Source organism: Zootoca vivipara, chromosome 2 (assembly GCF_963506605.1).
Source record: "Zootoca vivipara chromosome 2, rZooViv1.1, whole genome shotgun sequence".
NCBI classification, from domain to species: Eukaryota; Metazoa; Chordata; class Lepidosauria; order Squamata; family Lacertidae; genus Zootoca; species Zootoca vivipara.
Genome location: NC_083277.1, coordinates 18,007,143 through 18,021,014, shown reverse-complemented (window position 1 = coordinate 18,021,014; position 13,872 = coordinate 18,007,143). Strand labels below are relative to the sequence as shown.

Genomic DNA, 13,872 nt, shown 5'->3' with positions numbered 1-13,872 from the left:
TTATGGCAGCCCTGGTAAAATAAGTCAATATTGTTACAGAACTGGGGTGGCTGAGTTCCCTAAGAGAGCCATTGTGGTCCTTATCCTTAACAAGACCATGGAACTTCTTGCACCAGGTGTGACCATAGACTGGAGATTTGGACGGTTGCCAGGGTTACTGCTCTGGGAGAAGGCAAGGGGTTTTGGGGAAGAAGAAAGAGGAAGAAAGGCTGAGATCCATCTTGGCAAGGGAGAAGGATGGCCATGCTGTAAGATCTGGACTCCCTCCATGCAGACTGAGGGTGTAAATAGGCAAATAAACCCTATTTCTTAAAGCACGGCGGCCTCCACCAGTTCTTCTGTTCTCCAAAGGGACACAGACCCTGTGCAGATGCCTGAGGTCCCATGTGCTCTTGCCATGGCTTGACAGAGAGAGGGACAGGCGTCGGGCATTTATCACTGGATTCCAAATACAGTCCTACCTCGGTTTAAGTACGCTTCGGTTTGAGTACTTTCAGTTTAAGTACTCCGTGGACCTGTCTGGAACGGATCAATCCACTTTCCATTACTTTCAATGGGAAAGTTTGCTTCAGGTTAAGTTTGCTTCAGGTTAAGTTCGCTTCAGGTTAAGTACGGACTTCCAAAACCAATTACAGCCATACCTTGGGTTAAGTACGCTTAGGCTGAGTACTCTGCGGACCTGTCTGGAACAGATTAATCCACTTTCCATTACTTTCCATGGGAAAGTTTGCTTCAGGTTAAGTACGCTTCAGGTTAAGTACAGACTTCTGGAACCAATTGTGTACTTAAACCGAGGTATCACTGTATGATATACCTTCTCGCCATTTCCCCCCTCTTCAATTGCCTTCACAGGAGGCTATTTATGTAATGTGGATTTTGCAAATATTTTCCTCAGTGCTGACAAGACATCCCGATTCCTTAGGCTGTATATGAAAGGGTTCATCATGGCAGGCACGATGGTAATAAATATCGAGTTGATCATTGCCTTTTGTGCTGAATAGGAGGATACTGGGGTCATATATGTTAAAATGGCCGCTCCATAGAAGAGTCCCACCACACAGAGATGGGACAGGCATGTCCCCAAGGCTTTGTGGCCACTTCCGGAGGAGCGTGCCCTCAAGATTTGCAGGAGGATGGCAATGTAGGAAGCGAGGATGACTGAGAGAGGGAGCAGGAGTATCAGGAAGGTACCAAGGAAGGTTACTATTTCATATTTGGAATTGTCTGAGCAGGACAACTTTATAAGGGCTGGATATTCACAGAGGTTATGGTAAATTACATTTGACTTGCAGTAGGGAAGAGGCAGTACATACAGGGAACTTGTCATTGCCTGGACAGAAGGCCAGAACCAGACGAAAGCTGACAAGATGTAACAGACTTTCCTCCTCATAAGAACCTGGTATTGCAAAGGTCTGCAGATAGCCACGTACCTGTCATATGACATGGTAGCCAGGATGAGGCATTCTGATCCCCCCACAGCCAGTGTGACAAAAATCTGGACGACGCATCCGTAGAGTGAAATGGTGTACCTCTGGGTTACGAAATTCACGGTCATTTTGGGAACGATGGAGAGAACCTGGCAGAGGTCCATGACAGACAACTGGCTGAGGAAGAAGTACATTGGGGTCTGGAGACCAGAGTCCGTCCTGATCAGGAAAAGCAGGAGGCTGTTTCCAAGCAGGGCGATGACAAACATGAAGAGAACCAGACCGAGGAAAATGTTGGGTGATTTTTGATGCCGAAGCCCAACGAGAACAAACTCCGTCCACGATGTTGTATTCTCCTCTCCCATTGTTCTTATTTTTGCCAGGATTTTATCTAAGAAAAAAAGAGCGAAGTTGCGGAAGTCATGCAGTGCAGTGCCATATTACAGATCATCAGCATTTTAGCAGTGGGGAAACAAAACAAAACAAAACCCAACATTTTAAAACTAATGATGCCCCATGCAATGTTCGCACATCATGCCAGCAACAGGGATCCACTGGTGGATATTGGCTTCCCTGTATCTGATCTGCCATATAATGGGGAAGGGGAATATGGAGTTGGGAGCAGAAATATGTACTAAAACAAGCTTCCTCAAACTCTGCCCTCCAGATGTTTTGAGACTACAATTCCCATCATCCCTGACCACTGGTCCTGCTAGCTAGGGATCATGGGAGTTGTAGGCCAAAAAACATCTGGAGGGCCGAGTTTGAGCAAGCCTGTACCTAAAAGCTTGACTGCAGAATTGGCACAGATAGACACATGTTTAGCACATCTCTTTGGTGATGTCTCTACACTATTACTCCGATCAGTATTTGATTCTATTTGGGATGGTATCTCAGAGGAGCCCTTCGTGGAGTTTATTGACCTGATGGGAGAAGACAGAGAGGAACAAGGAACTTGGAGTTTATGTGATTGCTGTATTCCCAGCACCCAGAGGGAGACCCAGCCTTTCCCGAGCTGATCTGGGCTGGGAGAAGCTCCTGATCTCCAAAGCCAACCAGTTCTCATAGCGCTATCATTATTGCACAAACACTCCACTTCCTTCCATGCTAAAGGCAGTTCTCTGGTTTGAGGCTCATGCTGTTTCTAGCTTGCTTAAGCAGTGGAGGGGAAATATCTGCTGTCCTTTATGAAATGGAAACAAACAGCACGGGGGTTATTTTGCAAATTAGCTATACTAACCAGCTGCAGGGTCTTTATAAAGCTTGCACTGTATTGACTCATGTGCTTTCTTACTGACAATCTATATATAGGACCAGGACCTTAGAAATGGGAAAATATTAGTTACATGAAATAAAAGACACCACTGCAATATGTAAATGTAATTGGTGCTGCATTGAGATTTGAGATCCTCCAACCAGTTTGAAGGAATATACTCCCCTCACCTACATTTAAAGTATCAAGCAAGAAGGACATGACTGGGAACAAGATTAACCATAACAAAATTAAAAAATTCCTTCCAGTAGCACCTTAGAGACCAACTAAGTTTGTCATAGCTTTAAATTCAGCAAATGTATCCATTGCATTTGTCTGCTGTGATTCACTTGCAATTTACAAAACAAACAAACAAAAACAAACAAACAAACAAGGTTATCATCAGTCAGTAGTGCAGAATACTAAATCATAAATAACTTCTACAATAGATAAAAGTACATACCTAAGTTGTTAGCTTTGATGATTTTACTGATTTAATGCTTTGATGATTCTACTCATTGAATTACATCTTGCTCAAAACTTGTATTGCCAATATGCACAGCCTGGGCTGGGAGAAATCACAGTTTTCTTGATTTCTTTTTAGAGATTAAAATACTTTAAATTGCAAAACCAACAGTCTTGCATAAAGTGCCCTTGCAGAAGCAATTCAGGCTGCCGAAACTTTGACTCTCTTTAAACACACTGTTTTCTAGCACACATCTACAGCCTTAACTGTGAAAACTTTACATGGACCCCCCTGGTTCACTCTTTGTTGTGGAAGAAAGTAAAAGGTGTGTTTTCATTTTGTTACATCCCAATCAGGAGCGGAGCTTTTGTCACCCAGGTACCCTTCTGTCTAAAGCCTCCAAGGAGAATTTGACAGGCCTCTTCACCTTTAGGAAAATTGTCCCTAGGCCTTAATTAAGGTTCAGTTAGAAAAGCGGAAATTTGCCTCCCATGAATGCTTGAACAAAGTTTTACTTAATTTTTCTGTGATTTCCCCTTTTGATATTTCTGTCCATTCCTCTCCATATCACCTGGTGGTGAGGTGTAGCTAATGCTGCAGAAGACAGAATTCAAGATGACCTTAACAGGCTAGAGAACTGGACCAAAACTAACAAAATGAATTTCAACAGTGACAAATGTATGGTTCTGCACTTACCGGTAGGCACAAATAATCTGATGCACAAATATAGGATGGGGGACACCTGGCTTGACAGCTGTACATCTGAAAAGGATCTACGGGTCTCAGCTTAAGACAAGTAAACAGTGTGGTGCAGGAGCAAAAAATGCTATTGTAATTCTAGGTTCCATCATCATAAGTATAGTGCCCACTTTCGCCTTTGCTTTTAAATATCTGTTTGAAAACCCTGGCGTGTACTATTGTTGATACAAAAACATAGAGGAGGCCTGAGACTTCACACTAAATTCCTTTGCCGGCATTCTTTGAAAAGCACACAGGATTAATTCAGCAAGCAATTTGTACAGAAGCAAGATGGTGTTAGTTATGCCATGTACAAACAGAATAAAGAAATGTTTCTGAGACTCCACTCTATTAGACAACATAAGGAAATCTTTGGTGTAATTCATAACTCACTTGACTACAAATTGGTAATGTTTGCAGATGATATTCTTCTGTTTATCACAAAACCTCACAGTACTGTTCCAATGTTAATGCAAAATATAGATGTTTTTGGCAGTATCTCTGGATAGACTATAAACTGGTCCAAATTGGAGTTGATGTTAATAGGAAATAACTTGTTGGTTTAACCGTTTAAACAATACCAATTTCATATTTGCATAAAGCTAAAGGGACCCCTGACCGTTAAGTCCTAGAGTAGTTTATATCTTAAGAGGAATTCCACTTCACATACCGAGCAAATACTTTCACAAAATTAAATCTTTGTTTAGAAAATGCCTTTGCCTATGCAAAAAATGCAAATACAGTGGTGCCTTGGTTTACAAACTTAATCTGTTCAGGAAGTCCGTTCTTAAACCAAAGCATTCTTAAACCAAGGCGTGCTTTCCCATAGCAGCGGGGGACTCAATTTACAAATGGAACACACTCAACAGGGAAGCGGAACATGTTCTGCTTCCAAGGCAAAGTTCACAAACCAAAACACCTACTTCCAGGTTTGCAGCATTCTTAATCCAAGTTGTTCATAAACTAAGCTGTTCTTAAACCAAGGTACCACTGTACTGATAAAGGAAGGAGGATTTGGGATCCCAGACTTAGAATTGTATCACCAAGCATATTTACTGTCAGGTACACAATTCTGGAGACCCATAACTGAAAACAACTGTCCAAATTGGGCTACTTTGAAATATTCCTATGTAGCATCTTTAGAAAGATGGGCAGCACGTGGGTCTACATTCATTAATACTCAAGATGCTATTGAAACAATAACATCATTTTGAACGATATGACACCACATGTCAAAAAATATAAATTTACAGCCTCAGAGACTCCTGAGATATTGAAGCAGTTGATCAATTCTTACACAACAAGAAACCCGGCCAGCAACATATTTAAGTCTTTGTTACTAGCAAATCAATTTGATATACAGGTACTGAGGGAGAAATGGAATAAAGAATTAGAGATCTCAATTTCTACCACACAGTAGGAAACTGTTTTAAGTGCTATAACAAGGGCATTTCTGGACCTTAAATTGAGGCTCAAAGAAAAAATAATAATATTTAGAATATAAAGGTAAAGGGGCCCCTGACCATCAGGTCTAGTTGTGTCCGACTCTGGGGTTGCGGCGCTCATCTCGCTCTATAGGCCGAGGGAGCCAGCGTTTGTCCGCAGACAGCTTCCGGGTCATGTGGCCAGCATGACAAAGCTGCTTCTGGCGAACCAGAGCAGCGCACGGAAACGCCGTTTACCTTCCCGCCGGAGCGGTCCCTATTTATCTACTTGCGCTTTGATGTGCTTTCAAACTGCTAGGTGGGCAGGAGCTGGGACCGAGCAACGGGAGCTCACTCCATTGCAGGGATTCGAACCGCCGACCTTCTGATCAGCAAGCCCTAGACTCTTGTCTAGGCCAATATACTGGACCCCATTACGTTTGTTTTAAAAAGGGCTATCTAAGGTATCTAACTGTTGGAGATACAATAGGGATAATGCTTCTCTAAAACATATGTTTTTTCCTTGTCGTATATTGAAACATTTTTGGCAGAAGGTAACTGAAACTATCAATAGAACGTACAGAACAACCTTACATTTACAGAGCAAAATATCCTTTGGAAATTATACGCCCAGGACATGGAACCTTACAAAAGGACAATATGAGTGGACTCTCCGTGCCCTTACCACGGCACAAAGACTGATACTGATGATTTGGAAAAATAAAAATCCGGCTCCGTTCCTCGATTGGATTGAAGACTTATACAAACTCGCAACGTATGAACAACTTGCATATAAACGCAGATTTGCCATGGACAAATTCAATGATATTTGGAATCCATTCTTAAAATACTGTAATAGGTTAAGATCTGGTGAAGTACAATAACAACTTTGTAAAATATACATTTTGGGGTTCTCCCCCTCTTTATTTCCCCTTCTACATGGGTGCTGTTTCTCATTTTTCTTTCTCTCTCTTTTATTTACTTTACTTTACTTTTATTTATTTTATTTTATTATGTACTTTTCAATAAAGATGTCTGGGGGAAAAGAAGTATCGAGGGAAGTAAAAAGTCCCACTCTATTCTGCCTTGGTCAGGCCACACCTGGAGTCCTATGTCCTTTTCTGGCCACCACAATTTAAGAAGGATTTCAACAATGTGGAAAGTGTTCAGAGGAGGCCGACCGAGATGATCAAAGGGCCTGGAAAACCAAGCCTTATGATGAATGGTTGAGGGAGTTGGGTATGTGTAGCCTGGAGCAGAGAGACTGAGAGGTGATATGATAGCCACCTTCCGATACCTGTCACATGGAAGATGGAGCAAGCTTGTTTTCTGCTGCTCCAGAGGGTAGGACCCAAACCAATGGATTCAAGTTACAAGAAAGGAGAATTACAAGAAAGGAGAACTTTCTGACAGTAAGAGCTGTTTAACAGTGGAATGGACTACATTGGAAGGTAGTGGAGTCTCCTTCATTAGAGGTTTTTAAGCAGAGGTTGGATGGCCATCTGTCAGGAAGTCTTAACTGTGACTTCTGCATTGCAGGGGTTGGACTTGATGACCCTAGGGGTACTTTCCAGCTCCACAATTCTGTGATTCTAGGTGGTGAGAAAGAAAGAAAAAACAAACTGCATATGTCAATGATAGAAGTTCAGAAATGCCTCCCAGAGTGGCTGGGGCAACCCAGTCAGATGGGCAGGGTACAGATATTAAATTATTATAATAATATAGAAATGGGGCAAGTGTTGGGGGAGAGCTCCTTGTTTGGGATATACTTTATGGCAGTTTCCTGTATTCATACATAAAACTCATTTGCTATTGTGGGGAGGACCGAGTAAATTCAAAACTTCTACACTTAATTACAAATTTCTACGTTATGTCTAAAACGTATCATGGATATATAATTATTGAAAGGTTCAGCAATTAAGGGTTAACTTTTTATTTACTTATTCAACTTACAGCCTTGGAGATTACTTAAGTTCACACCCCAGAGAATTAAAGTCGGAACAAACTAAACAAGTGATGCAATTAGATTTCAGTTTACTGAATTGAGTTTGGGCCGTATTCTTTCACAGGTGTGTAAGTCTTACTAATTGGACGTAAAGTATCCTGAGTATTATTTATCCATTTCTGCCTAGAGAGAGAGATTTGTAATTAAGACCTCAGAAATGTTTCTCTTAGTAATAGCAATGCCCTGGATGCAGAAGAATACAAAGCTGTTATTGACGAAAGCTGAATTTTGCAATGGAGATCCCGGAAACTCAATTGGAATTTAGTAGCAAATAGACTTTGGATTGTTTTCCTACCATCAGGTTCCAGGGAAAACTCAGCCTCCAACATTTTAATATGCCTGGAAGTATTCTACACATTTACACAATTTTGCCTCATAGGCCTGAGTCCTGTGTCCTTTAGGTAAAAGGTAAAGGACCCCTGGACGGTTAAGTCCAGTCAAAGGCAACTATGGGGTTCGGGTGCCCATCTCGCTTTCAGGCCAAGGGAGCCAGCATTTGTCCACAGACGGCTTTCTGGGTCACGTGGCCAGCATGACTAAACCGCTTCTGCTGCAACGGGACACAGTGACGGAAGCCAGAGCGCACGGAAATGCCATTTACCTTCCCGCCACAGTGGTACCTATTTATCTACTTGCACTAGCATGCTTTGGAACTGCTAGGTTAGCAGGAGCTGGGACAGAGCAACGGGAGCTCACTCTGTCATGCGGATTCGAACCGCCAACCTTCTGACCAGCAAGCCCAAGAGGCTCAGTGGTTTAGACCACAGTGCCACCCGCACAGGGCCGTCTTAAGCCTATCCAGCGCCGTGGTTCAGAGATTACTCCGGCGCCCCGCCCCCTTTCCCACCCGGAAAACCTCCAAGGCGCCACTCCCCCCTGCTTCTGCTTTTCGCCCGCTGTGAGCAGGACCAGCAACGGCGACGCCGGACTCGCACTCCGCTGGGCAGGGCCAGGCACGGCAGGCCACCGGAGGGGGCAGCCTGATGGGCGGTGATGCTGCCAGCTGTGGTCCGCCTCTGCCTCCGCCTCCTCGGCCAAAGCGGCTGTGCAGCGCTGCCGTCCAGGCAGCCCTGGCTGCAGCGCCAATGGGAGGCTTGCGGCCGGCTTCCCCGCAATGGTGCCCGCAGCCCAAGAAGAGGCGGGCGAGGGCGGCACTGCCGGCGGGGCTTGAGTGCTGCTCCTCTGGCAGGGAGGAGGCTCCAGGCACAGCGTGGCGTGGCATGGCGGAGGCGCCCTCCAACGCATCTCCAGAACTTGGCACCGTGGCGCCTTGCTCCAGTAGCCTCTATGGCTAAGACGCCCCTGCACCCGCGCCAAGTGATATCCATATTCAAAAGCAGAGGAGCACTAAGTTGCAAGGCACCTGCCAATGAAAAATTATTCAAGTACATTTTGCTTTACTGTAATCCACATTAATTAAAGTCTTGGGACAGTCTTCCCTTGGGTGATGCAGGCAGCGTTTCACTTTTAAAACCAGCTTTAACTGCCCCTCGCAGCAAAGCAATGAATAAAAGAGTTCAACCATCTTACCAGAGCAGAGCTGTAGATCATTTTGAAGTTACATCAATGCAAAGATCAGAGACCACTTTTTGAGGAGCTGCGGTGATACTGGGTCATCTCAGTGCAATACTCAGGATTCACAGTGATACCGGTAAATATTTGACCCAATACTCCAGAACACAGCAGCAAAAAAGATCCTTTAGACCATGGGTAGGCGAACTAAGGCCCAGGGGCCAGATCCAGCCCAATCGCCTTCTAAATCTGGCCCACGGACGGTCTGGGAATCAGCGTGTTTTTACATGAGTAGAATGTGCCATTTGAAATATGGTTCAGGTGAGGGGGGGAAGCTCTGCAAAATTCAGAGAGATGTGAATTTTGACTGATAGGTGTACTTTGGTTTGCATATTGTTTCAGAAAGTCCGAATTAAGTAGTTTTCAATGCAAACAAAATCAAATTAATCCTCTATCTTACTTCCAGGTAAATGTGCATGGGATTACAGCTCAAATGCTGTGTTTATCCCCAAACTAAGGCCTGGGGGCCGGATGCAGCCCAATCGCCCTCTAAATCCAGTCCGCGGACGGTCCAGGGAATCAGCATGTTTTTACATGAGTAGAATGTGTCCTTTTATTTAAAATGCATCTCTGGATTATTTGTGGGGCATAGGAATTTGTTCATTTTTTTTCCCTTCAAAATATAGTCTGGCCCCCCACAAGGTCTAAGGGACAGTGGACTGGCCCCCTGCTGAAAAAGTTTGCTGACCCCTGGTTTATACCTTTCTTTTGCGAACATTCACATTTATTAGGCAATTAAAGATAATGTTTCCCTTCTGCCATTCACCTTGTGCCAGAGAAGAAGGTAGGTGATGCAAAGAGAATATAAGACTACTGTTTGCAGAAGTTCTTAAGTCTTGATCTCTCTCTCTCTCTCTCTCTCTCTCTCTCTCTCTCTCTCTCTCTCTCTCTCTCAAAATAGCTAGTTACTACCATGTCTACCCAGAAGTAAGTTTAAAGTTAAGTGTTAGGATAGCAAGCCTAGCTTTATATCCTCCACAAAAGAAGAATGTATGAATGAGCTTTTCCTTTTTTTAAATTTGCCAATTGATTTTTTTTTATAAAAACAACAAATTAATTCAAATTTAAAACAAATTCAAATGATGGGTTCCCACCCCCTTCCAGTTATTTCTTTTCTCTCCTTCCTTTGCTGCTCACAATAACATACTTTTTCCTAATTTCTATTCATTTCCCATCTTTTCACCAGCTGTGCATGTTCCAGCTCAGACTTTTGTTTAACTATAGCATGTCCCCAGTTATTCAAGCAGAATTATTCTTCCTTTATCTATCCATATAAATCGTGAACGAGCTTTTCCTTTGAGTTTCGTACAAGGAGATAAAACTGAGCTGACTGTGAAATGTGGAACAAGCAAGCGGCTTCCTGATGGTTTTGGTCAAGGCAAGGCTGGTGTTGAGGGTTGACTGGCCTGGGCCAAGGCCCCTCATCCCAGGAGAGGGGGCTATTGACGCCTGCTGTTCATGTCTGCAAACTGCTTGCTCACCTTCCTCTTGCTCTGCCACCCCAGAAGGGATGACCACCCAAACTACAACAGAGGCGAGGAGGAGGAGAAAAGAAGCTGTCACTGCCTGCTTGCTCATTGGCTGCTTCTGACAAGCGAGCAGGGGGTACCAGTTGCAAGGCAAAGGAGCAACAGCACCTGCCAATAATTGTGGCGAGTGGGTCAGGTTCCCATAATATACACATTTTTGTGTGCACCTTGGTTGGCTGAAGAGAAATAGCCCAAAATCTGGAGACGTTTGCATCTTGAATGGTAACTCAGTTTGTATATTGGTTCAATGGAATCTGACTTGGGTAATATCTCCTTGAAATGGCATTCTTATTCCAGACTTTTGCCAGCACAAGGCTTCCCCTCTGCTTGACCTCCCAAATCTATCCCTGAAGGTAGGGTGGGGGACCCAGAACAGAACACAATGAGGGGAGACAGAGAAGAAATCCTATTGCACAGGTGGAACTTCTTGCACAAACAGGACAACCTTATTGGCTACAATCCTTTGAAATCAATGGACCTTAAATGGGCCTTCTCTGAGTATATATATTTTATATAAAGGTGACTGCAATTAGCAAATATATTTTCTACGTAAATTTCATTCAATTATGCTTTAAAATAAATAAATCAGTAGGGCTTTTTTTGGGGTGGGGGGTGGGGAAGCTGTCCATTTGTTGATGCTCAGTGAATTAGCCATTCAAGAAAAGAAAAGAATGTGTAGAAACGTCTAGCATTTTGTGGCTTTGTTTCCCTCCCAAATGTCTCCTTGCATTTTCAGATCTCAGGAAGTCAGACGAAACGAGAAATGGGACATGGAAATGCAACATAATCGGACAGAGCTTGTTCTCCTGGGCTTTCTAAGCCAAACAAAGCTACCAGCTATTTCTTTTGCTGTCTTCCTATTGATGTCCATGGTTGCTTTGCTAGGAAATAGTCTCCTCCTGGTTGTGATCCAGGTGGACTCAAGTCTTCAGACTCCAATGTATTTTTTCCTCAGCCAGTTGTCCTTCATGGATATGTGCCAAGTCCTCGTCATTGTTCCCAGAGCAGCAATGGATTTTGCAACAGAGTCCAAAACGATTTCTCTGGTTGGGTGTGTGGCCCAGGTTTTCCTCATTCTGAACATAGGAGGAGCAGAGTGCCTCCTGTTGGCTGTCATGTCATATGACAGGTATGTGGCCATTTGCCGCCCTCTGCAATATCCAGCTCTCATGAGAAGAAAGTTATGCTTAGTCATGTCAGCCAGTGTATGGATTTCATCTTTCCATTATGCATTGATGAAAGCAATTTATTTACTAACTCTTTCATACTGTGGATCAAATGTGATAAACCATTTTTTCTGTGAGTTCCACGTCCTGATAAAGTTGTCCTGTTCAGATACATCCCTCTTTGAAACAGTGTCGTTATTAATTGGTAGCCATCTATTGCTTCTGTTCCCCTTCTCCATCATTGTGGCCTCCTACGTGTCCATCCTCCTGCAGATTCTGAGGGCTAAGCGTTCAGCAGAAAGAAGCCACAAAGCACTGGGCACCTGTTCGTCACACTTGTGTGTAGTAGCCATCTTCTATGGGTCGGCCATCTTGCGGCACCTAAGGCCAGCCTCCTCCTACTCAGCAGAGATGAACCAGATTTTTGCTGCATTGTGCACAATTGTCACCTCCACTGTGAATCCTTTTATATACAGCCTGAGAAACCGGGATGTACTAGCAGCCTTAGGGAAACTGTTCAGGAAACTGAAGGCACTTCCGTGAAAACGTTGGAAGAGCCCTTCTGGATCATGTTGATATTTGGAGTTTCGGAAATTGCGAAACAATAATAATTGTTAGCTATGCACCCATGTTTTCCATCAGTAAACTCAATTAAAAACACAGCAATCATAGATGATCTGCTGTAAATACAGGGGCTAAAACTTTACTAGCATTTATGGGTATATATTTCCATGATGATTGTTCCTGGTGCAACCCCCACACCCCAGTTATCTAGAAAGAAAGTCGTAGTATTATCATTGCCCTTTCAAGTTTTAATGGCAGTAGTCCAGATATTTTCTGTGTCGTGTCATTGTCCTATCTACAGTGGAACTTTTCACACACTGCCTGAAAAGCGTTTAGGAAGCTGAGACCATATTTCATGGAAACACCATTCTTTCTAGGCATGGGTCAAAGCGGTTTCTCCTTTACCCTGGCACTTCCCTCCAGAAACTCACCCTTTAGTGCTGCATCAGAGCAAAAATCAATGCGGATAAAACCCAATGGATGCTTGCTCTGATTCAGCAGTAAATAGAGAGCATAAAACCACAACAAAGACCATAAGAAGACCTTGTTGGATCAGCCAATGGCCCATATAGCCTAATGTCTTGTTCTCACAGTGGCCAACCTGATACCTATGGAAATCCCCCGAGGAGGACCCAAGCAGAAGAGCAGAAAAGCACACTCCCCTCTTGCAGTTTCCAGAAGCAGACAGCCAACCTTGGAGGGTTGTGGAGCAGGGGTAATCTTAAATATGGGTATTGTGTTATGTTCTATGAACTGGACACTAAGGGCCATGTGAAGATCTTGTTCTTAGATTTATCTAAGATAAATGAAGACTAAATTTAATCGAGCACTGTACGTGGGAATATACACCAGCTTTCCTGCAGGCAAGTTAAGGCAAGAACCTCAAAATACAATTTGCATATTTGTTTTTTTTTTAAATAAAAAATTATTTATGATTTTCAATTTTATACATTTCAATAATTTTACAATCATTTAAACATTTCAAAACTTGACTTCCTTCTCCCTCTTTCTGCGGTTCCTTAATTTTTTTTATAAAATATTTTCTGCATATTCCAAATTAACTTACCGGTAATCATTTACTCATCTACTTTAAATGTATAAAACTGCAGGTTATTACATTAAATGTATAAAACTGCAGGTTAGTCCTGCCAATGTTCTTATCTGTCTACAGCTTGTTTGTAAACATTCAATAAACCATTTCCGTTCTTTTATAAAAAGTTTGTTATTTTGATTTCTTATTTTTCTGGCAAATTTCACCATTTCTGCGTATTCCATAAGTTTTTGTATCCATTCTTCTTTCGCTGGGACTTCTTCTTCTTTCCATTTTGGGGCAAATAACATTCTTGCCACTGTAAAGGTAAAGGTAAAGGGGCCCCTGACCATCAGGTCCAGTCGTGTCCGACTCTGGAGTTGCGGCGCTCATCTCGCTATATAGGCCGAGGGAGCCGGCGTTTGTCCGCAGACAGCTTCTGGGTCATGTGGCCAGCATGACAAAGCTGCTTCTGGCGAACCAGAGCAGCGCATGGAAACGCCGTTTACCTTCCCGTCAGAGCGGTCCCTATTTATCTACTTGTACTTTGATGTGCTTTCGAACTGCTAGGTGGGCAGGAGCTGGGACCGAGCAATGGGAGCTCACCCCGTTGCAGGGATTCGAACTGCCAACCTTCTGATCAGCAAGCCCTAGACTCTGTGGTTTAACCCACAGTGCCACTGTAGTCGCCTACATTAA

General features: G+C 43.4%; 2 protein-coding genes across 2 annotated transcripts; one reads left to right on the top strand and one right to left on the bottom strand.

Moving 5' to 3' along the window:
* Positions 1-856: 856 nt before the first annotated feature.
* LOC118080088 (olfactory receptor 2T4-like) lies at positions 857-1,792 on the bottom strand. Its single transcript, XM_035105019.1, has one exon. It carries the CDS (start codon positions 1,790-1,792, stop codon positions 857-859), a length of 936 nt encoding a protein of 311 aa, XP_034960910.1.
* A 9,490-nt stretch (positions 1,793-11,282) lies between these two features.
* On the top strand, positions 11,283-12,122 carry LOC118080089 (olfactory receptor 2T8-like). Its single transcript, XM_035105020.1, has one exon. It carries the CDS (start codon positions 11,283-11,285, stop codon positions 12,120-12,122), a length of 840 nt encoding a protein of 279 aa, XP_034960911.1.
* Positions 12,123-13,872: the final 1,750 nt, after the last annotated feature.

Coding starts and splice junctions, on each gene's coding strand:
- LOC118080088 (XM_035105019.1), bottom strand. CDS start 1,792: ATGGGAGAGGAGAATACAACATCGTGGACGGAGTTTGTTCTCGTTGGG.
- LOC118080089 (XM_035105020.1), top strand. CDS start 11,283: ATGGTTGCTTTGCTAGGAAATAGTCTCCTCCTGGTTGTGATCCAGGTG.